Source organism: Diaporthe amygdali, assembly GCF_026229845.1.
Source record: "Diaporthe amygdali strain CAA958 chromosome Unknown NODE_39_length_394161_cov_64_078529, whole genome shotgun sequence".
In the NCBI taxonomy this organism is placed as follows: domain Eukaryota; kingdom Fungi; phylum Ascomycota; class Sordariomycetes; order Diaporthales; family Diaporthaceae; genus Diaporthe; species Diaporthe amygdali.
This window is the reverse complement of record NW_026517059.1, coordinates 171058-195102: the sequence shown is the minus strand read 5'-3', so window position 1 is coordinate 195102 and position 24045 is coordinate 171058. Positions and strand designations below refer to the sequence as shown.

Below are 24045 nucleotides of genomic sequence, written 5' to 3'. Positions count from 1 at the left end.
GGGAGGCTGGTCGCCGAGCACGGAACACAACCTCAGCCTAAGAGCACCGGCCTCAGCTTGAGTTAGCGGTATCAGGGAGAACCTGAATTCTATAAAATATGCCTCATTTCAAACAAGAGCCCAAGAAGGTCAGCATAAAACTCACGAGCGCTTCATTCTTGATTTTAGGGTGGACGCCACAAAGGCGCAACGCGGGTGTCTCTCGGATTTAGGGACGTATTGCGCTTGCGCCGAGGACTCCGGCTATCTACGTGTCTTGGTGGTCGCGGTGGCCTCTGACCACACTGGCAAAGTTGCTTTACGTGATAGCAAGACCAAAGTTGGGGGTACAGGAGATACGTCATTCATCGTGGGATCCAGGCGTCGATGCCATCATCTTTGGTTCCTCTCACGAGTCCTTGAACGTCCAGCCGAGGTTATGGTAGTGACCAGCCAGCAGTGCTAGGGTTGCCTTGAAGTGACGGTGACGAAGATGTGATGGACAATGTGAGCGTTATCTCCTGACCGAAAACACTGGCCGGGGCACGTTTGTCGTTGTTGGCCGCCTTGCCCGTGTTACGCGATCGATGCCCGACTACGGTGTGTGATGCGATAAAGAGCCAGTCAAAGAGGGATTGGAGCCAAATGGCAGGTTGTCACAAAGGCTGACCTCGAGCAGATGCGCTGAGATGCAGGTTGGTGTTGAAATAACACATCATCTTGATCTTGGGTTCCCATCGTAACCTTCCACCTGCACTGACAGGTTGGCTAGCGGCCCTGTGGGCGAGTACATGGCCAAAGTCGAGGTACTTGAGGCATCTCATCTCAGACATCTCCTGACGATATCGAATGAGGCTCTCGCGGCGTGTCGCCGAGGTGTCAACTGAGTCTTGTGTTTCCCCGGCCCTGTGGGGATGAAGTCATGTTGTCTGAGACAATGGGCCGTGACAATGGAGCTAAAGGCCCTCGAACTGCCAGCAAGTGAGACACCGGAGGAACGATGTGTCGTGTCGGGGGTGGGGCGATTGATCGATTCCGAGGAATTGAGTCGATGGAGAAAATATCCCACGTGCAACTCTGAGGTATGGTGTCGGCCTCGAGGGTGGGCGGGCAGCAAGAGGTAGTCACCACCACGGGCAGGATGACCACACCATCAGGGCGTGGAAGTGCCTAGATAAATTCGATAAAATAATTTTTCGAAAGGAAGAATTAAAATTTGAGAGCAATAGTCACCTCGGGCCATGCAAATGGTCGTTCACCAGATGGCACCAACTCCTGACCATTGAAGCTCCCACGAGCCCAGTCATCCCATCAGCGCAGGGGCAAGATGCCATGCGATCTGCAATGCAGGAATCTAGTCGTGATACGTTCCACGAGACCCAAGGAGGTGGGATTCCTGCAGGACATCGACTATTGGCCAATTTCGTGGGGGGCACAGCAGCAGATAGCCTGGATTTGCCTTTCTCCTGAGGCTGCCAGGCTGCTCGAGCACGCGTAGCGAGGATGTTTTGAGTCATCGTGTTTGGCGCCGAACTTGAGGGTCTCGTCTATGGAGAACCCACGGAGATGTCATTGTAGTCTGTTTATTTCTTTTCAGTAGTGTCCAATTTGCGGGATTAGCTCGGGAAAAAGGAACTTGGACAGCGAATGCGTCACCGACATCAGTCAACATCAGGCGCGTGGCGTTCGGGCTAAGTATGTCGCGATGGAGAGGGCCGATACAGCCATTCAGCCACGACGCGCGGGATACTTCAAGACACCCAAAAAAGACCAGAGATAAAATCGAGCGATTTTTCTGATTGGGTGACAAAGGTGTAGAGCGACAGAAAAAGGAAGGCAAAAGATATAATGGCCTTCTTAAGACACTAGCTCCCGTTGGAAAGGCATCACATGGTGGGTGTGTGGCGGAGAGGACGCTTGACCGTTGGTTAGAGTTGTGGACGCGCTCTCAAGTGCCCTCTATCAGGAGGGAGCCCTCCAGGGAGCCCCCTGGGACCCCCAGGCCTCACAGGGGCAGGCGTCTAGCTTCCCCCAGGCTGTCGCCAGAGCTGCCGCCAGAGCTGCCAGAGCTGCCCCAAGGCTGCCCCACCGTTCCCGTCGCTCCGTTCCTCGCCCACCACCAGGGCGCCTCTAGCTCCATCTGCCCAATCTCTAGGTGCAGTCGATTCGTCCCTCCGCCACAGATGACTGACACCTGGCCCCTGCCCTGCATGAACAAGCCGAGGGCCTGTGGTCATCTGCCCAAGGCAATGCCGGGACAACTCATCAGTGTCAACCACCCTTCAGCAACATACGAGGTTTGGAGGGCCAAACAGGGCAGCAAGCAAGGCGTGGGCAACGGTCGACAGGTCCACGCCTTGATATGAATGAAACGGTCAGGCTATGCAAAACGGTCCATTCCAGTCACTACCTACATCAATCCATGGATGTCAACGGCGGAAGAATGCACTCAAGCAGATGACCTCCCCTCGAACTCTCGGTCTGCCTTGGCCCTTGTCGTGCGGACGACATCGCGACACCTCGTTCGTCGATGGCCCGATCACTCACCGAACAACAAAGCAAGCTGAAGGCCATCTGCCTCGACTGCAGCCCAATCGTAACCCCCATTGTGTCGCCAGAATGCCACAGGGCCCGTCGCAGGCTCCTGGTGACGAGGCGATCGCCATCCCACGGCCTCCAACACACGCGTCCCCGTACACGCTTGAAGCAACAGCACCGCCGAGGCTGCCATGCCCCGGAAGTCTTGCCGGCGTGGCGGCGCAGAGAGCAGGCGACGCCGCTCGCTTCTGTACGCCTGCGTTGCGCTGTGCTTACATCCACCCCATACTCCCCCACGCGGCTTGTTCACCGGCCTGTAAGCACCTATACCTCCGTGGCCGTCCATGTCGTGTCGAGAGTCCATTTCAGTTCCAGTCGAGCCGACCGAGCATCCCAAATGAGCGCACCCCTGCGCGAAGCCTCGTGTCATGCCTGCATTGTTGGCATCTTGGCGAGGTCGTACGGAATCGATACGCTGATGCAGGCTGGCCTTCCACCGGTTGTTCTACGGCCCTTCTATCCAGCTTACCTATTCCCTCCATGCGAGGCGATCATTACGTACACATAGGCGATGCCGTCCTTATTCTGCCTATTATCCTTCTTAGTCAGCAGTCGTTGATTATGGGCTTTGATAATAGCAGTGGCCAGCAGATCACGCGGGCAATGCACCTAACAGCTGCCTTCAGTTGCCTGCAGGACCCTCTCTTCCGCTATTCTCATATGGAAATGACGCACGCTGCCCAAAACAAGGCAACCTCCCCCCTTCTGCCTGATCAATGGGGACACAAACCAGCGGTCTGCCTAAGACATCCGTCCTATCTCCCGATCCTCCTTCCTGCGGTTGGGGTTGCGGCTTACATCAGCGCCAGGATCCTATACGGTAGCGAGGTAAGACGAAGGCGTGGTCTATGTGTAACATGTTCGCAGGGGGCCAGATCACGATATGATTGACTGATTGATTGAATGATCGTCGCCGGCCAGAAGCAATGCGGGTGCAAGCGAGCGAGCGATGCCCCACCCCGCCCAGGATGAGCCCTACGAGGCGGTGTTAGTGACACCGCCGCGTGCAACTGAGGCTCTCCACGTTGCGTCGAAATCCCCTCTCACACGTGTGGGCCGTGCTGTCTGTGTATCCTACGGAATCCGGCACTGGGGCTTGCACCAGGGCCAGTTGCTGATATAAGGTACTCATTGTCCCCCTTGCTTCCCAAGGTGAGCATCCAGCCACCGAGAGCAGTCAGTCACGCTTTCTAGAGTACAAATATCGCGTTACCGTCTCACCACACTCTGCAATTGAGTATAACATTACAAGTCTAGCCTGCGCCAAGTCTAGCACAACAGCAAAGAGTACCCATCACCCACACCAGCAACTAGCAACCATTATCAGCCACCTCCATTTCTACCACAGATCACACACACATACACATAAGATGGAGTCCATCACAGCGCCAACATCATCAGACCACCCCCACAACCAAGACCGCAAGAAGGGCAACGACCGCGCCATGGTGCGGCGGCAGTTCTTCCCGCGCGCATCCGGCCTGCCCCGCGGCAAGGTGAGGAGGGCCGGCGCCTCGGAGCACGCCATCAAGACGGACATCTGGAGCCTGGACATGTGAGGGCGATTGGGTTGGGGACGCACGCATAATCTGAGAGGGGAAGGACCAGCAATAAGAATTTGAATCAGATCCGGCACGGAATTCACGAATATTTAGCATTGTGGTCCCGGGGAGGGATGGGGCATGTAACAAAACCCAGATTTCGTATTCGGGGCCGCGAGGCCGGATGACTATCAATCTAAGTAATTGTTTTTTTCTTCTCTTCTTTTTATTCTTTTTTTCTTTTAAAAAAGACGAATTAAATCCTTTCCAACTGCACAAGTCCCAGACCCACTCGCTCGCACTGAAAGTTGATACTGCCTGCGTGCCGATACACATCTTGATCGATGCGTCGCTTCGATATCCGATATGATAGAATTTGTTGTACGCTGGGCGTCTCGGTGTTGACTGGGGCCTGCTGTCACCTATGCAGATGAGCTGCGCTGGGGAGGAGGGAGAATGACAAAATGCAAAAGCAAAAAAATACAAAACCCCAAGTACCCAAAACCCAATCTACTAGACAATTGCGCAATCAGGTTGGCTCACTGCGGCGCAGGAGTTGACCGAGAGCAATTGTGTCTAAGTGGACTGACCAACCCAGGGTGAGAAGCAGTGAATTGTAGAATCGCCATAGGTGAAAGCGTAGAGGTACAGGGTATCGATGAAGAAAAAGCAAATGAAAACGCCAAAAGCGAGTTTGTCCATCCATTCGAAGAGCAAACGGAAAGTCCGTGGTTGAGACACACCGCTCGCACGACATTGAAAGGGTTCGTGATGGCAAGGCGGTGGCAATCAAATAGCAGCACTGGAAACTGGGAGTTGGAAAAGGATTTAATAAACTCTGGGTCTCTCGACCTGTGTGGTCTTGGTCAGAGACTCTGCCCTCCTGCCATCAGGTGGAGCGCGGCTGTGGTGCGCCGCTCGCTGCCGGCGGCGCGGGCCCGGGGCTGCGATTGGTATGTTGTCTGAACATATCTGCTTCGGCAGGGTTCAGTCTGTTGTTTCCATTCGCGGCACCCTGGTTGACCGAAGACAGGATCGGGCCGTGATATGCTGCAGACATGGGGTTCGCCCACCAAGGCTGTGGAGCAGGACCGGGCTGGAATTCGGCTTGGGAGCCATTCCAGCCCATGCCGTCTGCGGTTCCAGGGAACGGGGCCTGCATCGGGAACTGCGACTGCATGGCATTAGGAGGGAATCCAGGCTGTTGGAATCCAGGCTGTTGGAATCCAGGCTGTTGGAATCCAGGCTGTTGGAATCCAGGCTGTTGGAATCCAGGCTGTTGAGGTCCAGCCGTGTGATGAGGCATGCCGGAGGGTGCGCAGTCCATCGGGGTCGCGTCCCACGGCTGAGCCTCATGCCATCTAGACCAGTCGAGGTCATCCATCGCCTCGTCGAAGGCAGACTGTGTCCTATTTAAATCCTGCGCAGGCCGGGAAGGATAGTCGAACCCCTGCATTGGGCCTGTACCGCACATGGTCTGAGACGGATCATCCGCAAGTAATCTTGGATCGATGCAATCCGTAGGGGTGTTCAGGTTTGGCCCTACGGCCTGGAGACCGTGATCGTTCGCGAAGAGCGAGGATGCCTCAGGGAATTGAGCTCCACTGAAGTAGTTGCTTTGGTCTTGACCTTGGCCGTTGAAGGAGACAGGGAGGGGCATGGTAGCCGCTGGTATGGTAGCCGCAGTAGGGGATCCATACGTGTTGATGTGCGTCCCTTGCCCTTGGCCTTGATTGTTGAAGGAGACGGGGAGAGGCATGGCAGGCGCCGGGATGGCAGGCGCCGCATGGGCTCCATGCCCGTTGAAGAACAGGCCTTGGCCTTGGTCGTCGTAGAAGTCAAGTTGAGGTGCAAGGGACGCAGGCTGAGGCTGCTGCTGCCACTGTTGGATGTTTTGCTGGATCATGGCCAAGTACTCAGCGTTTCTCGGTTGCCCAAGGAAATCCGTGTGAGGGTCGTCTTTGGGGATGCATCTCGGGGGGTGCATAGGGTCATTCTCAACAGTGCTGTCATCCAAGTCGTCGTCTTTTAGCTCATGCGATGGGATGGTAGCAGTGGCCATCACCCACCTCTGGCGAGAGACAGACTCGTTAGTCTCTCCCTTATTCTGCCTCAGCCACAAAGCCTTGCAGACGCCTTCTACTTGCTTTTGACTGGCTTGTTTGTATTTTGACTTGGGCTGTCGTCGACGCTTCGTTATCCGTCCTGGAGCAGATGCAGTTGCTCCAAAGGACTTGGATGCAGGAGAGGATCCGGCTGGGCTACCATTAGCTGACCTTACCTGCTCTCTCAGATGGAGGCAGTCTTTGCAACCGTGTCTGGCATTCTTTCGAGTGCGGCCATCTTCGCCGGGCTCGGCCTTGCGTTCTGTGCAAGCGTTGCACCACAGTTTCACCGGCTTGACTGAACGGCCTGCCAATGGAGAGCTGAAGTCGGAGGAGAGAGCAGTACTGTCTTCTTCGCCCTCACCAGAGGCGTAGATACAGTCACAGCACCCTTGAGGATTGCGCTGGTCCTTGTGTAGCCTTTCGCAATTGCCGCAAAGCTTCAATAGCTTCCTAGCCTTTGCGGAAAGCTTTGGGGGGACTGCCAGGTCTTTGTTGTCCTCAGCGGCATGGCGCTCGATTGAACCAGCGAAGGACCTTTTGCCTTCTGAAGCTGGACCGAGATCAGGCTCTGGTGAGCCTTGGCCAGTGACGGTGCTATCGTTGTGTGAGCTGTATGTCCATCGATGCGAGAAAGACGGATAGGGTTGAGGTATCAACTCACATTTGATGTAGAGAGGGCCTCTTTGCCTTAGGAGTTGGTATTATTGGAGACATGTTTCTCAAGTAAAGAGATTGACACAGAATACACCCGGAGAGCTAGTTAGAGCGAAAGCAAGCGTAATTGATGTCCTATGATCTGAGAGAAAGGCTGATATATACGTCAATATTCCTGTCCAAAGGTGAGGATTTGGTACGGTTGGGGTTGCATGAGGGGACCGACGACGTTGAATCGAAAATCTAGCCCAAGGAAAGCGTTGGGCGAGCCTTGGGAGGGAAGGAAGCTCTATCAGAGCATGGCACAACGAATTGTGAAGGATACCGGAAAGGGCGATACTGAGATGGGGGTAGGCGTTGATTTCCCGTCGGTTTGGTAGGTGCAACACGTTCCTGATCGGGAAGGCACGATGGGGGAGGGCGATATTTATTAGGCAGGATTTAGTGCCCCGGAGATTTTTTCCCCCTTTTCCCCTTCCTTTCCAGAACGCCGTCAAACATAGTAGGCTGTCTAACTACGATCTTAATTTAGTAGTCCCAGCGAAAAGACAGGCCCAGGCCGCAGGCATGACTCCGATACTGACTTAAGCAGCTCACATGATACCTTCCGTGACTAAACAGCCTCATTCCTTCATAGTGAGTTCGACTTCCTCGATATCACTGGCCATTGAAGCCCGACTAGCTCGGTCCCTCGGCCTGACAAAGTACTTCATGGCCACCACAACCAGCAAGAGTACAAAGTAGAGCACCGCCAGGACAACAAGGTCCGTAAACTGGTCGCTCACGGGATACGCTGTGTGCAAGCGACTCGCACCGTCGAGCGCCTCCACGGCGATCGTCTTGACCGTAGTGATGATGCCACTCATGGCGCAAAATAGTGCCGTTGCTTCCTGCCACCACCCACGATCCCATCCTAGAGCGCGAGCGATCTTTGTATCAGCTGCGCACGTGACCACGGCCAGGGCGCACGCGACGTAGATGAATGGCAGTAGCCCGACACCAAGATCTGCTGCGGCCAGACGGCCGACCTCGATGGACTCCATCAGGACGATGGCGAATATGCAGAAGTAGTACAGAGACAGTGTGGCGGTGCGGATCCAGGCACGGCGCACGTTGGCGTGGAGGACCTGTGTGGATGGTACTTTGGTGCGAATGAGTCCCACGGCTGGTAGGGCGAGTATGAAGACCCATGTTGGTAGTGGTGCTAGTATAGTGTCGAAGAAGCACTGTGATGGAAGGCCGGACGATGCGCCCATCAGAAATGACTGTTTGGACTGTCAGATATGCGACAAGGTTCTTCATTTGCATATCATACATAGTAACAAGCACTTATTGAGAGCACGGGTGTACTTACGACGTCTTCTTGTCTGTTCTGGCACAGCATCATGGCGACGGTGACTGTTCAATGTCTATAGCCAGCTTGACATCGAATTTGGTGGCTGTTTAGATGATTATGATTATGGTGATGATGGAGTGAAGTCAAATGCTGACATGAGGAGAACGGCGCTATGAGAATAAAGTGAGAGTTCTGAAACGCCAACGACTTGTTTGACACACGGACACTCCAGCTGGATGCGACCTGACCAGTTGCTGTCAATCATGCCCAGCGTGCCAAGACGGCAGTTGAAGCCATTGCTGCAGCCAATGCCTGTTAGGGCAAAGTGCAGGGGGACTAATTGTGCGGGGAGACAACAGGACAAAGAGAAGACAGTCCAAGCAAATTAGATAGATAGACTATCAACCAACGTCAACGTTCCTGGCCGCGAGGTGTGGTTCAACTGGAGCTGGCCGTTGGCAGGCAACCCCCTGGACGATGCAGCAAGGGTTGTGGACTTGCAGGGCCAGGGTTTGGCTTTGGTCTTCGGTTGCTTCCGAGATCTGCCACCCGTCACAAGGGCAGGCGTGGGGGGCAAGACATTTGTGTTGTATATCGAGGCCCTTGTTTATTCGATCTGAAGCTTCTGTGAAGCATCCGTCCGGCAAGCTTCAATCCGTTGGGGGATATCCCATTAGTACTAACGCTGCCCATGCCTCCTTCTCGTGGATACATACAGTATTCCTCGTAGTGCCCTTCAGTCGCGGATCGTCCCATGCGAGAGCAGAATCCAGATTTAGTTTAGGCTGATTTGGGGGGACAGTGTCTCGTAGTTCCGGAGTTCCTTGAGACTTGTCCCGCTGAACTAGACAGCGGGGAATTGGAGTTTAATATACATTTTCGGCAACTTTTATTTTTAGTCAGGTGTCTCGTACGACTGGTATATCTGCAGATAGATGTGCAGTAGACGGGAAGCCGGCGACCGTTGCGATTTAAGACTCTTCAAGGGCATTCACTTGGGTACAAGCACACCCGTCGCCTCTATATTTGAAGCATCGATGTCCCGCCAGTAGCACGTGCTATGGGTGCTGTGCCAATACATTCTCGTCTATCTAACGCGACTCTTTGAAATTGATGCTAATTCCTGATTTTGGGCTCCTGTGGTATGGTAATACTCGACCACGTGACAGGGTGGACAAATATCCCTGTTGCGAAAAAGAATCTATTCCTAGAGGCAGCCCTAATTGTGCCAAGCCGTGACCTGGCTCAAGCAGTGAATGGCAATAGTGATGTAGAAGTCTGGTTCAGACTTGTTCGAGGTGAAGGCGTTCCTGACTAGAAAATGCAGAATCCTTCAACACTGGCATGTTTTCAAGATGTCCAGGAATTTCCACGAATCGGTGCTTGGCGGTAGTCCGGAGTTCTTGGGCAGATCGGAGATTGACCGCTTGGCTGTGACAGGTAGCGAAGTGGTCGGGGGCCAACATGCATACCTGCCTGCACGTCAGTGGTGAGATGCTTGAGATGAGGTGAGGTATCTCGTGTGTGTGCCGGACAGGGATGCGCTGATATATGGGTTGGTTACCAGTGTTATGAGGCTCTGAGCGGAAATCAGCATCGGACCTGTGCCGTGACTGTGGGGACCTTGATTGGCGTCTGCCGAGGTCACGGTGGCGGTTGGCCGGCTGTCCCGATGTCGACATGGCACTTGTGACAGGGAGCAGCACACGTAACATTGGAAGCTTGCAAGGTAGGCTCTGACTAGGTAGATAGATTTTCTATCGAGGAATGATAGACAGTGGTGAGGCTCTAATCTAGACGCAAACCTTATCTAAACAACTTATAGCTCTCGGCCGAGGAGGCTGAGCTGTTGCTAAACAACCCCGTCTCTAAGCTTCTGATTTCCAAGATGCTTCAGCCATCCCGCCCTTTCCTAACCTTTTTTTGCAGCCAACATGTCGGTTTGAAATCGCTCTCCTCGGGCTGGCCAGCGTTGACAGATTGATTGTCGTGGTCGTGGCATGACATCTGCTGCCGATCAAGCGAGGGAGATCCACTATCACAAGCCAGAGGTAGACGGCTCGAAATGACACATGCATGGATCGAGGCCATGCGGAGCCCAGACTCTCCAGATGGGCCTGTGCCCTTGACATGCCCTTGACATGCCCTTGCCATGGACCCCCCTTGTCGTGCCCAGAGATTGGCGTGGAGCTTGGCAGATGCTGAAATAGCTCAGCCCTCAGCCCAAAGCGAAACGTCACCAAGGAGGGAGCAGCTCCCACCAAGACCGGGCCCGACAATTCAAGACAAGACAAGGACAGCTCTGCTTGCTCCATTCTGTTGAGGTTCGCTGCTGACCACCCGAGCCCGCCGAGCCAGCCACTCACTCATTCAACCCTCCTCGTCGTCATCAATCAATTCTCCTGCTGCGCACCCAGTTGTTGTCAGATTGCCCTGGCATCATTCGCAGGTGATCATTTATCGTCATCGTCGCAACACTCGGCGGGTGCCTGTTCGGGACACAGCTCGCCCACTGGATGCAACAGAGACCCACCACTCCTCGGAGCTCCAGCCGACCTCGACCTCGACCTCTACCTCGGACTCGAACACGGGCGCCGCCTCGACCCTCGCCCCTGCTACTAATAGTCGCCGTCCTCCTCCCGCTCCTCTCGATCGCTGCCTACCGACTGCTCAACACACACTTCTCCTCCTCCTCCTCCCTCCTCTGCTTGCCCATCATGCCCTGCAAGCAGAACCTCGCCGTCCCCGAGAGCTGGCGCTCCGGCCTGGGCCCTCTTTACCAGGTCGAGAAGCCCCCCTTCACCATCGAAGTTCCCGGCGCTCCCGAAGTTGAGGGCGAGACCAAGCCACGCCGGAATGTCGTGGCAAAAGATGGCCTCATCGACCGCCCTCGCCCCGATGTCGACACCGTCTTCGCCCTCGTCAAGCTCAGCGCCGAGGAGCACGCTGGCGACAGGTGCATGGGCACTCGCAAGCTGATCAAGATACACGAGGAGACCAAGAAGGTGCCCAAGATCGTCGACGGCCAGACCCAGATGGTCGACAAGAAGTGGCAGTACTTCGAGCTGTCCAATTACACCTTCATGACCTACGGCGATTACGAGACACACTTGCTCAACCTGGCCTCCGGTCTGCGCCATCTGGGCCTGGAGAAGGGGGACAAGGTGCACATGTTTGCCTCCACGAGCGCAAATTGGCTCGCCCTGTCGCATGCCTGCTCCTCGCAGACCTTCACCATCGTTACAGCCTACGATACTCTGGGCACAAGCGGCGTTGAGCACACGCTGGTGCAGAGCAAGCCAAAGGTCATGTTCACAGACCCTCACCTGCTCAAGACCGCCTCGGGAGCCCTGAGCAAGGCAGAGACCGTCAAGATTATTATCTACAACGACCAATCCATCGCGCAGCCCACTCCACAGTCCGAGATCGATGCCTTCAAGTCCTCCCACCCCAACCTGACCGTCCTGAGTGCCACCGAGCTTGCCTCCCTTGGTGAGGCAAATCCTTACCAACCTCTGCCCCCAACTCCCCAAGATACATATTGCATTATGTACACATCCGGATCCACCGGCCCTCCCAAGGGCGTCTCTGTGACCCATGAAAGCTTCGTGGCCGCCGTGGCCGGCCTGGCGGGCGTTATTGGCGACAACGTGAGCACCGAGGAGGTCATCCTGGCGTACCTGCCCCTGGCCCACATCTTCGAGATGGTTGTCGAGAATCTGGTCCTCTTCTTCGGCGCGACGCTTGGTTACGGCAGCGCGCGAACATTGTCGGACCTGAACGTGCGCAACTGTGCGGGCGACATGCGGACCCTCGCCCCAACGATCCTGGTCGGCGTCCCGCAGGTCTGGGAGACCATCAAGAAGGGCGTCATGGGCCGCGTCAACGGCGGTTCGCTCCTGGTGCGCAGCCTGTTCTGGGGGGCGTTCAACGTCAAGTCCTTCCTCGTCCAGCACAACCTTCCCGGTCAGACGATATTCGACTCGGCAATCTTCGGGCAGGTGCGCAAGCTCACGGGCGGCCGGCTGCGGTTCATCATCAACGGTGCTAGCGGCATCTCCAAGGAGACGGCCCACTTCATGTCCATGATCCTCGCCCCCATGCTGACGGGTTACGGGTTGACCGAGACGGGCGGCAACGGCGCGCTGGGCTCCCCGCAGCAGTTCACCCTGACGGGCGCCGTCGGGCCCATCACGCCGGCGATCGAGTGCAAGCTGGTCAGCATCCCGGACCTGAACTACTCGACGTCGACGACGCCGCCGCAGGGCGAGATCTGGCTGCGCGGCAAGCCGGTGCTCAAGGAGTACTACCTGAACCCGGAGGAGACGGCCAAGGCCATCACGGCGGACGGGTGGTTCAAGACGGGCGACATCGGCGAGTTCGACGCCGTCGGCCACCTCAAGGTCATCGACCGCGTCAAGAACCTCGTCAAGCTGCAGGGCGGCGAGTACATCGCCCTCGAGAAGCTCGAGGCCACCTACCGCGGCTCGCGCGCCGTGCAGAACCTCATGGTCCACGGCGACTCGGAGCACCCGCGGCCCATCGCCGTCATCCACGTCAACGAGGCCGTCATCCGCGAGATCGCCGCCGGGCTCGGCGTCCAGGGTGGCGAGCACGACCTGGTGCGCAACGACAAGGTCCGCGCCGCTGTCTTCAAGGACCTCGTTGCCCAGGGCAAGGGCGCTGGCCTTACTGGGCTCGAGATGATTACTGGTGTCGTCCTGACGGACGAGGAGTGGACGCCGGAGAGTGTGAGTCCTTACTTCCTTCCTTCTCTTGGCTTGTGCAAATCGTTGTTGTGTGCAAACTTTCTTTTCTTTCTCGTTTTCCGCCTCTGCGGCTTCTACATGTGCCAATTGGTCCAATGAGTGAACATATCGCTGACAATTATTACAGGGCCTCGTGACTGCAACATCAAAGGTCAACCGTCGAGCCATCAGGGAGAAGTACGCGAAGGAAATCAAGGAGGCCTTCAAGTCGTAGACAAGGGACCTTTTCCCCAGAAAAAAAGAGTAATCGACTTCTCCGGTCGAAAAAGAGTCTGGTCCGGGCACGGGTTGCGGTGCTCGACTCCAGGATTGCATCTGTCCCGTCTTCCGCATGTGGGTACGGCTGGGCGTGGGGAGTAACCCAAGGAAGCCGGCCGGTCTGTTTCCCGTCTGGACGCGGTGTGCTGGGTTGCTTGTGGGCTATGTGGTTTTGGTGAGTTGCTGGCGTGGCGTTTTGGGCTGCATTGGTTGTTTCATGTGAATCATTCACAATGACCTCTTTCCTCTCCCCCTCCCACCCTAAGAAATGTGTATACAATATTGTGCACATGCTCCTTGGTCTTGTATAATCACGTGTGTGCCGGTGGGGATGTTTGAGTATGGGTTACCAGGGGATCGGCTTCTTTTTTTCTTTTGGGAGGGACAGTATGGATACTGGTCTGTAGAATTATTCTAGTCGTCAATGACAGTCTGCCGTTGGCCTTAAAAGTAATTGCCGGGTCTCTTTGTTCCACTGTGGCTGGGCATCTTGGGGGCTGGCCAGCTCTCATCGCGTCCTCGTTATCATGACACTATATTTGCAAGGTACCTGTTTCGGTGCCACTCGTGGGCAGGGACAGCATCAGAAGCTTCTTATAGGCAACATCACTAGTTGATGGCCTCGGACTGATAGCTGCTTGCACGTAGCATGATCGTGAGCCGGATCGCAAGCGACTTGGAGCAAGCGCACCAGGCAATCATTCTGCGTCTTGTGGAACAAATCATCACGTCAGGCAACGGCGAGTGTGTGCCTAGGCAAGCCACAGATATAACATGCTGAATTATAAGATGATGCGGATGAGAGAAACAAGAAAGAAGAAGAAGAACTCAGGTATCCGGGTATGCTACTGCGGTCTATACTATCCTGTACCTTCCCCATCCATCAAATCCAATCACCCTACACTGACTGCTACTATACCAACTCGGCGTCCTTGCGCTGGTAAAACACCATGAACGCCTGCATGCCGCCGCCCCAGTGCTGGCTCTGCCGGTGGAGGAACTGGCTGCCCTTGTCGGACCTCGAGGGCCCGACGGCGAGCTCGCTGATGCGCGCGTCGTCGGCGACGTGCCACTTGCTCGTGCCGTCGGGGCCGTGCGGCTCGTCGCGGATCGCCGCGACGTAGTGGCCGCTGTTGAGCTCGCCGCCGTGCTGCACCACGGCGTAGGCCTCGTAGCGGAACGGCTTGTTGAAGTGGTGGTCGTCGGTCGGGATCGTCGACGTCGGCGACGTCACGGCCGACGTGCCGGCGTGCCCGTTGGTCAGCAGCGACGAGTACGCCTGCTGGCCCTGCACCGTGTACGGCGTCAGGTCCAGCTCGCGGATGGGGAAGTCCACCGTCGTGGTGATCTTGGAGAACCGCGCGCTCTCGTCGTTCTTCTCGAACCGCGTGAAGCACACGCAGAGGAAGTCCGGGAGGCGGGCGAGCTTAGTGCCTTTCCAGCAATGGCCTTTGCTCGAGCAGTTGTCGCATGTGTAATCGTCGAGGTGCTCGTTTGAGTAGTCTCTTTGCAGCAAGTCCTCAATCATCACTGGCTCAGAGCTCTGGGGCAGACTGAGAAATTGCATGTCTTTGTTCGAGTACTTCGTGACCACATGGCCACAATGGTCACATCGAACGATGACAACTTCTGTGATGCGCCAGTATTTGTCTATAATCGAATCGCTGACTCGGCTGTGAAGGTCCCAGTATTGAATGGCTAGGTCAGTGAGAGATTTGGTTTTGGACGGCGTAGGTTGGGGTACTTCTGATGGGCGATCACGGAATCTGTTCGTCTCGTCGTCAAGTTCCGTAAACACGTAGCCAAAGAATTCCATAGCGTCCTGTTGCCTATGGGTGCCCAGAATCTGACTCTCGTGAACTCTCTTCCCCTGAGAATTTCTGGAGGACTTTTGTCGCAAGTATTCCATCAGAGTCTTGGCCTGCATGGACGGGAATTTGCCATTGCCCATCCAGTGGAACAGGTTCGCCAGGATCTTCGTCAACAGCTGCGGAGGCACGATGTTCTCGTCGCTCTTCATGGGAGCCTTGTACAGCTGAGCCCACGCTCCACTCATGAGTTCCTCCCCAAAGGCACCAGATGAGAATAGAGCCTGTAAGGTGCTGTTGGCGTAGCACCAGGCTCCTGGGTTCTGCAATCCCACGGCTCGCCTCCTGTTTGCCGCGTCTAGCCTCTTGGTGAGCTTAGTCGGCGTGCCGTGGTCATCATCTGCTGTGCGGAGCCCGGTATAGCTCCGGCGCGGCACGGCGGGCGGCGGTCGGGTCGGCTCGGAGGGGAGTATAGGATCGAAGTGTGCTCGTTGGGGGCTTCTCTGAGGAGGCGATGCACGTACGGGCACAGGCGAGAATCGGCCAGTGAGGTTGTTGTCTGTAGTTGGTGATAATGCAGGGGGTGATGTCATGGATTCTTGTACAGGCGGGAACCGGGTCATGAAGTCGCTGAGTGACCTCACAGGATGGAACTCATCCCCACTCCCGTCGTCTGTCTCATCGCTCTTCAGCTGCGTTAATTTCTCTTCCCATCGTCGAGCCTCCTCAATGCTTTGAATGGGCTTTGAAGGAGACCTGACTTTGAGCCAGTCGTAATGAGATTGCCGTCTTTTATGGCCAGCAGTTTTGGACGATTTCTGAAGGGCACTGCCGCCCATGGCATCCTGCCACGCCTCCAACCCCCCCTTTAATAGCTTTGGGTGTTTGGACCCTGGATCACCATCCGGATAATCGAAGTCTGTCAACAACCTGAAAAGGGTAGCCGGCGCGTTGGTGCTCCCTGAACTGAGATGCTCCGAGTCATTATCATAAAACACAATCATGTTAAATTCGTAACGTCTCTCGAAATGCCATTTCTCCATAGGCGGCCCGAGTTCCATGGCATCCTCGACATCAGCCGCCTCTATCCGATCTCTCTGCAAGATGTCCGGTTCGATACAGATGGTGGCCGACGAGAGAATGTGCCCCTCTTCGAATTCAGGACGAGAGCGAACGTCGATGACCAGGATCCGGAAATCCTTAGACCCGATTCGTTGATATTTCACCAGCTCTTCAACGGTAATAATGTCGCCTTCAGGAAGCGGAATCCGCTTCTTCTCAGGCGTCGGTGCTGACGTCGGACCTGTTGAGCCATTACTTCCAAAGTAGTCCTGAGTCGGGGGTGATTTGGCTGCGGAGTAAACCGATGTGTTCGTCCTGCTGTACATGCCCCGTGGGGTGCTTGATGGCAGCTCGGCAGCTTCATTGGAGATACTGCCCCGAGCAGGGCTATATATCGCATCCGGAAGCTTTGGCAGAACTGGAATCACGCCCTCAAGTGATATGGGAGGCTTTTTGGGCATCTCCCTTGGCCCGGCGGGCTTGTCGGCAGGGATTGGGACTGGAGGCGGCTGTGTTCGTATGCGCGGGTCTTGCACAGGGCCTCGCAAGTTGGCAAATCTCTGAGCCAGGTCCTCGCCTTTCCCAGCTGTGGTTGGCTTTTTGATGGCCTTCCCGTGTAGATTGGCCGGTTTCGGCTGCACTGCGGGCTTCATTTTTCCAGGCGAAGCAGTCTGTCTACTTGGTGAGGCAGGCACTGTTGGCGCGCTGGGCTGGGACTTTGGTGTCTGCGGTCTACCGTTGGGGGCAGATGTCGTCCGCGTAGCCCTTTGTACCCCCGTTCTCGCATTGTCGTCCTTTATAGTCTGCTTGATGTTCTCGTACGCAGCTGTGTATTCGGAGAGGGTCTTTGTGAGGCGACTGTAGCGGTCGCCGAGGTTTTTTCGGTCGGTCTGAAGCGACGTGTAGTCTCTGTGGGTAGGAATGATCTGTACCGCAACCACGTAGGCCTTGATGTATTCTCTAAGGGCCACGTCTATCTTTCCAACGCCCGCATTGAACTGAGCAAACTTGACGCCATTCTCTGCGATGCCGAGGAGGTGACCAATGGGTTGCGAGGTGTTGCCCTCGGGAGTTACTTGTAGGAGGTCATCGATGTGTGGGTAGGGACCGGACTGCTTGCGGCCGCCTATATGGCCACTGATGCGGTGAGAAGCAACAGTAGGCCCTGTGTCCGAGGTCATGCTGCGCGAAACATCGGTGGCATAGGTTCGAGAGCTGGGAAAGGACTGGAGGAGGCTACCCGAGAGAGGTAGGCGAGCCAGCTGGAGGGGCACCAGCTAGGAGGATGGGAACCGAGAGGAACCCACAGAGGAGCGGAGCAAGTGGGCTGGCTGGCTACCAAGGAGCGGATGTCGAGGGCAGGCTGTGAGGGTGGAGTCAAACAACTGGCAAAGGGCGAATACCAAAGCAGGCCCGGGAGGAGGAGGAAGCGAAGGAGGGGCAGGCGGAGGAGGCGGCGGATGGAGGCACAGCGACTCTCGAAGAATGGTGGAGGATATCGGTCATTCGGTGGCTGCTGGAGATCAAAGGCCAGTGACGAGTCGAAGCGAAGCGAAAGCGGACGTCGAGGTCGGAGTGAAGAAGGCGGCTGGAAAGAGTGACGTCCTTTGTTCGAGGGTATTTACTGTGGTAGGTTGTTGTGTGCTGAGTGTTGAGTATGCGAGAGTGTGTGTTGTATGTGGTGTATGTGGTGAGCATCGGGAACAAGCGAGGCGTATGACCTCACTGGGCAAAAATGCCAGCGGTTACTGCATGGACAATCTGGCAGATAGAGATACAGTAGTACAAACATAGCCTGGATAGACTAGATGGCTGCCCGAATGCCTCTGCCCCATCCCCCATGCCCCATGCCCCATGCCCAGCTCACAGCCACGAGGGGAGGTACCTATAGCGCGCGAGGTACCTCTGATGGTGAGGCCTGGTCTTGGAATGTATGGGTGATCTTTGTCTACCAGGTCGACGCGCTGTTGTATTTTATTATCGCTAGCCTCGTTCAGCAGCTAATTGAGCGTCCATGTCAGCATCGAATGACAGACTGCTAATATCTTGTGCTCTTTTCTCAGTTGATTTTGTTGCATCATGGCCGTTGCACTTGAATGGCTTGGAGGAAGTAGTCCGTCTCCAGCATGTACATGCCACGGTAACGCTAGAGAGAAGCTCCAGGGACCACCCTTTAGCGGGGCTGAGCCCAAGTCTCGGGGTTCCAGAAGGCCGACCGCCTGGAGGAGGGAGCACCTGGAAGGGGGTTTAGGTAAGCTGGGTAAGCCAAAAAATGATGTGCGACAGCGCGGCTACGGTTACGTACGTAGTCTACATCTGCGCATCTGTATTTGGGTACCTAGAGCATCCACCCCTGTCACCGACGTAAGCTCCATCTAGGCAGGCGCTGGCGGGCTGGCAGGCAAGCAAGCAAGGCAAGCCAGTCGGCTGCAACCTATCTGACCTGCCGACGGAGCTTCATGGCCAACGATGCAGCACTGCAACTGCAACACAACTCCAGTCAACGACGCATCGTCTCCCATTTCCGACTCGCCTCCCACCCATCGCCCATCCTGCCTCCCTAATTACCTTTTACCTGCGGCGCAAACCCTCAGACTGGCCTGCGCTTCGAATCGCACAATCGCTGTCCGATCCTCCTGCGTCCCCGACCCGACGTCCATCCCTTGCCCCTCGTACCGCGAGCCACCGAAGCAAGCCATACATCGTACAGACACCAGTCTGACGTCTCCGTCGTAGGCCAACATGATGGGATGGTGGTCCTCCTCGGCGTCGTCCGCCTTGGACGAGCAGGTCAACAAGGCCACAAGTAGCAGCTTGTACGTACATGAATCTGGTTCCCCGGTTCGCGAGTATATCCGGTAGCAGCTTGCTGATGAGATGCGATGCGATGTACTACAGGGAGGATATAGCTTTGAACCTCGAGATATCCGACGTCATCAGATCCAAGACCGTCCCGCCAAAGGAAGCCATGCGCTCTCTCAAGAAACGCATCGGCGACAAGAATCCAAATACCCAGCTGAGCGCCCTGAACGTACGTTAGCGCACCCATGCACTCGCTCCGCCCGCTGCCAGACGGTTGGAGCGCCTGAGATGCTCTGCGATACTGACTTGCCGTGAAGCTCACAGACACCTGCGTCAAGAACGGCGGCCAACATTTCCTCGCCGAGATCGCCTCCAAAGAGTTCATGGACAACCTCGTCTCCTTGCTCAAAGCCATCGGCCCAGCTTCGGTGAACCATGACGTCCGCACCAAGATTCTCGAACTGATCCAGCACTGGGCCGCCGCGACCGAGGGCCGATACGAGTTGAACTACATTGGCGAGGTGTACAGGACACTACAAAGGGAAGGCTTTCAGTTCCCACCAAGGGTATCGGTGTCTAGTAGCATGATTGACAGTAGTGCGGTACGTTCAGGACTAGCTGATCTCGACTCGTCCCTGCTTGCTAACTCGTCACAAATTAGCCACCCGAATGGGTCGACTCGGACGTCTGTATGCGATGTCGAACAGCCTTTACTTTCACCAACCGCAAGCATCACTGCCGTAACTGCGGAAACGTCTTCGACCAGCAGTGCTCGACCAAGACGCTGCCTCTGCCACACCTTGGGATATTGCAACCAGTCAGGGTCGATGACGGGTGTTATGCAAAGCTGACGGATAAATCTGGCGGCAGGGGAGGCGGCTACGGTCCGGAGCCTTCACCATCAAAGTCATCCTTTAACAAGCGCCAGTCCCTGTCTATGCAACCTCGGAATGCAAGAGTGGATGACGGCTTCGATGAGGACTTGAAAAAGGCATTGGCGATGAGCTTGGAGGAGGTTCAAAGTCACCAGAACGGCAGAGACTATGTTGCCCCAGCCAACAACACGCGACACTCTCATCCGAAAGTGAACGGGGACTCTACGAGCAAGGCAGCTGAAGAGGAGGATGCCGATTTGAAAGCGGCCATTGCAGCTTCCTTGGCAGATATGGAAGAGCAAAAGAAGCAACACGCCGCTGCGCTAAAGGAGCAAACGTCGAGTGCGGGTAACGCGGCGCCCAGCACATTTGCACTTCCCAAAAATGATTACGAGTTGACGCCGGTGGAAGCCGAGAATATCAACCTCTTTTCCACTCTCGTCGACCGCTTGCAGACCCAGCCTCCGGGGACGATCCTCCGAGAACCTCAGATTCAGGAGCTCTATGATAGTATCGGAACGCTCCGTCCGAAGCTGGCGCGGACATACGGCGAGACGATGAGCAAGCATGGTGAGTTATCCTCTTGTCTTTCGCGGAATTCCTGCTGACACAAGGGCCAGATACCCTTCTGGATTTGCACGCCAAGCTCCAAACAGCAGTGCGTTATTACGACAGAATGCTGGAGGAGCGACTTTCAAAAGCGTTCCACAACCAGAACCTAGGGGGCTACAACTTGCCTCCGCCTCGTCAATCGTCCGGCCCTTACCCAAATATTCAGGCCAATGTGCCTACCAACCACGCTGGTCCCGCCGAGAGCTTCTATACTGGGGAACCCCAGCAAGATTATGGCAGACCAGCCGCCCAGCCATCATACCCTTATCCTACCCAACCAACTCCTCAACCTCAATATGCCACCTACGATCAACGTGCCTCGTTACCTGGCCCCTCCCAGCATCAATATCCCCAGCAGCAGCAGCAGCAGCAGCAGCCACGTCAGGACAGCTGGAGGGCATCTGCGCCGCCAGGCCAGTATCCACCTCAGGCCAACTATCCTCCCAGTGAAAGTGCTACCCCTCAAATGAGCCATCTTGCACTTCCTCAACAGCAACCCAATGCTCCCGAGTCCGTCGGCACAACCCCGATCAGCGACCCAAGTGCATCCTTCTACTTCCAGCAACCAGGCCAAAATCCTCTTGGCTCGCCGAGTGCTCCGCCGGAAGCAGCACCATCACCTTATCCAAATCTTCAGCAAACAATGCAACAGTACCCCCAACAGGCCCAGAACGGACCCGAGACGCCCACTCCAACTGCCCACGCGCAGCCAGCGCAACAACAGCAGCCTCCTCAGCAACAAGTGCCGCCTCCTCAGCAACATCAGCAGCAACCACAAGCGCCGTATTGGCAGCACCCGGCCGCCCAACACGTCCAGATGCCAGTGTCATCCTCGGCACCGTGGCAACAACCACCTCAACAGCAGCAGCAACCACAGTACAGCGGATACCACCAGGAGGCCTTCCCATCGGCCCCTCAGCACGCGATCGCGCCGCCAAAGCCCGCAGTGGAGGAGGCCTTGATTGAACTGTGATAGGGTTCGGAGGACGTGGCATCTGGTATGCATTATTTTGTTACAAAGGTGAACTGTGGTATCGGTCAAAGAAGCGTCCTAGGGATGGAAGCCATACGTCACCTAGTCTTGTCCGCATGTAGAACGTGGGGGGACATGGGGGTAATGACAGGAATAAGGAATGCTTCGCAGCATTTTGGAAGCTCATGAGAACGAAGATAGCAAATGAGACTGCATCACGTGGGAGGACAACCCTGACAACTTTTGTCCGTTGGAAATTGACCCTTCGATTTGAGACTCGTGCAAGTGACTGTCATCGGTTACAATTCGTTTTATTTATTTGTTCATGAACATATGGTAAATGAGTTGCTTGTTTCGTGGGTATTGATTGGTGGTACGAAACAGGACCATTTTCCGCTCAAATCTCTTAGAGGGCCTACAACATTTATCGTAATGCTGCCAGACCACGGGAGCAACCGACAAGATTCTATCAACAGTGACTCACATGTACCATCATCCCGGCGACAGTTGTGTCCAATCAATACTCGAAGCTCTCGTAGACCACCTCCTCACCCTCCAACCACCCCAGAAGTGGCCTCAGCAACTCGGGCCCCGCGCAGCAATAGTATTTTCTCCTCTCTGCCTGGCCAGGTTGCAACACATCATCCCGAGTCAGCCTGCCCCCTTTCACCACAGCGCCGAGACTCTCGATCTTTGATATGAGGTCAGCTGCGTCCTCCAGCGCGCCAGCCTCGCCACTGACAAACACCCGACTCCGCCCAGCAAGGCCCTCGCACCGGACAAACGAGTCGAGCGCAAGAGGCAGGTCGGCCGCGCGCAGGCTCCACAGCAAGGAGAAGCCCGTCCCCGAGGCGAGCAGGCCCGGCGCCTGCGCGAGGACCGGCGTGATGCCAACGCCGCCCGCGACGAACACTGCTGCCGTCCCCTCGCCGCCGCCGCCATCATCATCATCGTTCTTGCTCCCGAGTGGCACCCGGAACGCCTCGGAGCCGCCGAAGCCCAGGACCGGCAGCTCCAGCGGGACGCGCAGGGGCTGCTTCCACAGCAAGGCCGTCGCGGGGCCGTGCCTCCTCGCCGTGATCTGGAGCTCTGCCCCGTCGCTTATCACGTCCCCGCCGCCGCTCCCCGACGGGGCGGCGTTGGAGATGGTGAAGGTGCGCACGAAGTCGTCGTTCAGGCTCGCCGGGTCGTCCTCGCGCATGTGCGACCAGCCCACGTCCAGCTCGGCCGCGAAGTCGAGCGTGACGTGCTGGCCGGGCCTCCACCTCTGCATCGGCCTCGACGTCTCCAGCTTGAATGTGAACCTCGCGACTGCCTGCGTGATCATGTCCCGGCTGACGAGCGTGGCTGTCGCGGGTGGTCTGGCGTCGGTGTCCGGGGCCAGGGCGGGGTCCTTCTCGGCGGCGAGGCGCCGCACCGGGGGGTTATAAGGGCTGTAGTCCGCGGCGCCGCCCCGGAACGGCAGGCCCCTCGCGACGTACCTGGCGGCGGTGACGTGGATCTTGACGGCGAGCTTGGTGCGCGGCAGGACCCTGCTCGCGTCGGCCCCGACGAGGATCGTGGTTCCGCCCGTCAGGTACAGGACGTCCCCCGTGTCGAAGTCCGGCACGCAGAGCCCCACCAGGGGCCGCACGTGCATGTTCCCCAGGCTCTGGTACAGGCGGTTGCCCGAGTACTCCGGGTACACGAGGTCGACGCCGTCGTCCGCGTGGTTGCGCATGATTCGCACGAAGCCCGGCGGCCCGCCGCGGTGGTTAGTGTCCATCGTCCTGCCCTCTGCGGAAGCAGTCGACAGGAAGAACAGGTCCGCCTTGTCCAGCAGCCCCACGGCCTCGCTCGGGAGCGGGAGGGAGTCGGAGACCAGCTTCGGCTTGGGGACCGCCGCGCGGATGTCCCTCTTGTTGAGGTACTTTGGGCAGTTACCCAGGCCTTCTTCGACGAGAACCACCATCTCGGCGCGCGCGACGCCGTCCTCGCCGCCGCCGAGCGGGCCCGGCTCCGTCGTGATACCGCCCTCGACTAGCCTCCCGGCCACCTTGACCCGGTCCCGCGTGGCGAGGTCGATGCCCAGCCCGGACACGACCTTGCCTCCGCCGGACGCGAACTCGGCCGGGTCCATCTGGTACTTGCCGCCGCCGCCCTCAACACTGCCGAACAGGGCCTCGATGACGGGGTCGTGCCTCCCGTCCACAAGGCTCCTGGCCATGAGCAGGTCGTGCCCGATGGGCCTCGCGAAACCGGGCACCCCGCCCCAGATGGTCGTCCACGGCCGCCCGTCGTCGTCGAGAGCGCCGAAGGCCACCAGAGGTGATTGCTGCACGCGGTGGCTGTAGCTGGCAGGTAGTCCCGCGGCTGTCGGGTTGTTTGGTGTAGGAACGTGGATCAGCTTGTGAATGGCGAGCTCGCCTGCGTGCCAGGACGGCCGTTGGAGGTGTAAGGTCATGGTGGTGATGTGGCTCAGTGCCTGCCCTGCCCTGCCTTGTGTCCTGCCCCGTTGAAACGTCCCTCGCGGAGATGATTTCCCAGAGCTGACGATGGTTGAAAAAAAAAATCTAGTGAATTTTCTTTCTTCAGGAGAAACTCTCAATCAATAATCAAAGGCACCTCCGTCTCAAGAAAGTCCAGCAAGGCTCCTTTTTGGCAATGCTGCTTTTAAAGGAACCGTTGATT

General features: G+C 56.6%; 8 protein-coding genes across 8 annotated transcripts; 3 read left to right on the top strand and 5 right to left on the bottom strand.

Moving 5' to 3' along the window:
• Positions 1–1984: 1984 nt before the first annotated feature.
• Positions 1985–2881, bottom strand: J7T55_000183 (uncharacterized protein; the record flags this gene model as incomplete). The annotated part of the gene is made up of 3 exons (XM_053133796.1): positions 1985–2206; positions 2274–2335; positions 2527–2881. The coding sequence occupies 3 exons, from the start codon at positions 2879–2881 to the stop codon at positions 1985–1987; spliced, it is 639 nt and encodes a 212-aa protein (XP_052988381.1).
• Positions 2882–3947: 1066 nt separating this feature from the next.
• On the top strand, positions 3948–4306 carry J7T55_000182 (uncharacterized protein; the record flags this gene model as incomplete). Its single annotated transcript, XM_053133795.1, has 2 exons — positions 3948–4132; positions 4276–4306. The coding sequence occupies 2 exons, from the start codon at positions 3948–3950 to the stop codon at positions 4304–4306; spliced, it is 216 nt and encodes a 71-aa protein (XP_052988380.1).
• Positions 4307–5007: 701 nt separating this feature from the next.
• On the bottom strand, positions 5008–6940 carry J7T55_000181 (uncharacterized protein; the record flags this gene model as incomplete). The annotated part of the gene is made up of 3 exons (XM_053133794.1): positions 5008–6189; positions 6400–6820; positions 6888–6940. 3 exons carry the CDS (start codon positions 6938–6940, stop codon positions 5008–5010), a joined length of 1656 nt encoding a protein of 551 aa, XP_052988379.1.
• A 563-nt stretch (positions 6941–7503) lies between these two features.
• On the bottom strand, positions 7504–8267 carry J7T55_000180 (uncharacterized protein; the record flags this gene model as incomplete). The annotated part of the gene is made up of 2 exons (XM_053133793.1): positions 7504–8145; positions 8235–8267. 2 exons carry the CDS (start codon positions 8265–8267, stop codon positions 7504–7506), a joined length of 675 nt encoding a protein of 224 aa, XP_052988378.1.
• A 2666-nt stretch (positions 8268–10933) lies between these two features.
• J7T55_000179 (mp-binding enzyme) lies at positions 10934–13199 on the top strand (the record flags this gene model as incomplete). The annotated part of the gene is made up of 2 exons (XM_053133792.1): positions 10934–12967; positions 13113–13199. 2 exons carry the CDS (start codon positions 10934–10936, stop codon positions 13197–13199), a joined length of 2121 nt encoding a protein of 706 aa, XP_052988377.1.
• A 957-nt stretch (positions 13200–14156) lies between these two features.
• J7T55_000178 (ubiquitin carboxyl-terminal hydrolase) lies at positions 14157–17294 on the bottom strand (the record flags this gene model as incomplete). Its single annotated transcript, XM_053133790.1, has 1 exon — positions 14157–17294. The coding sequence occupies one exon, from the start codon at positions 17292–17294 to the stop codon at positions 14157–14159; it is 3138 nt and encodes a 1045-aa protein (XP_052988376.1).
• A 1561-nt stretch (positions 17295–18855) lies between these two features.
• On the top strand, positions 18856–21375 carry J7T55_000177 (uncharacterized protein; the record flags this gene model as incomplete). The annotated part of the gene is made up of 5 exons (XM_053133789.1): positions 18856–18929; positions 19012–19144; positions 19233–19517; positions 19577–20360; positions 20411–21375. The coding sequence occupies 5 exons, from the start codon at positions 18856–18858 to the stop codon at positions 21373–21375; spliced, it is 2241 nt and encodes a 746-aa protein (XP_052988375.1).
• Positions 21376–21892: 517 nt separating this feature from the next.
• On the bottom strand, positions 21893–23818 carry J7T55_000176 (oxidoreductase fad-binding domain-containing protein; the record flags this gene model as incomplete). Its single annotated transcript, XM_053133788.1, has 1 exon — positions 21893–23818. One exon carries the CDS (start codon positions 23816–23818, stop codon positions 21893–21895), a length of 1926 nt encoding a protein of 641 aa, XP_052988374.1.
• Positions 23819–24045: the final 227 nt, after the last annotated feature.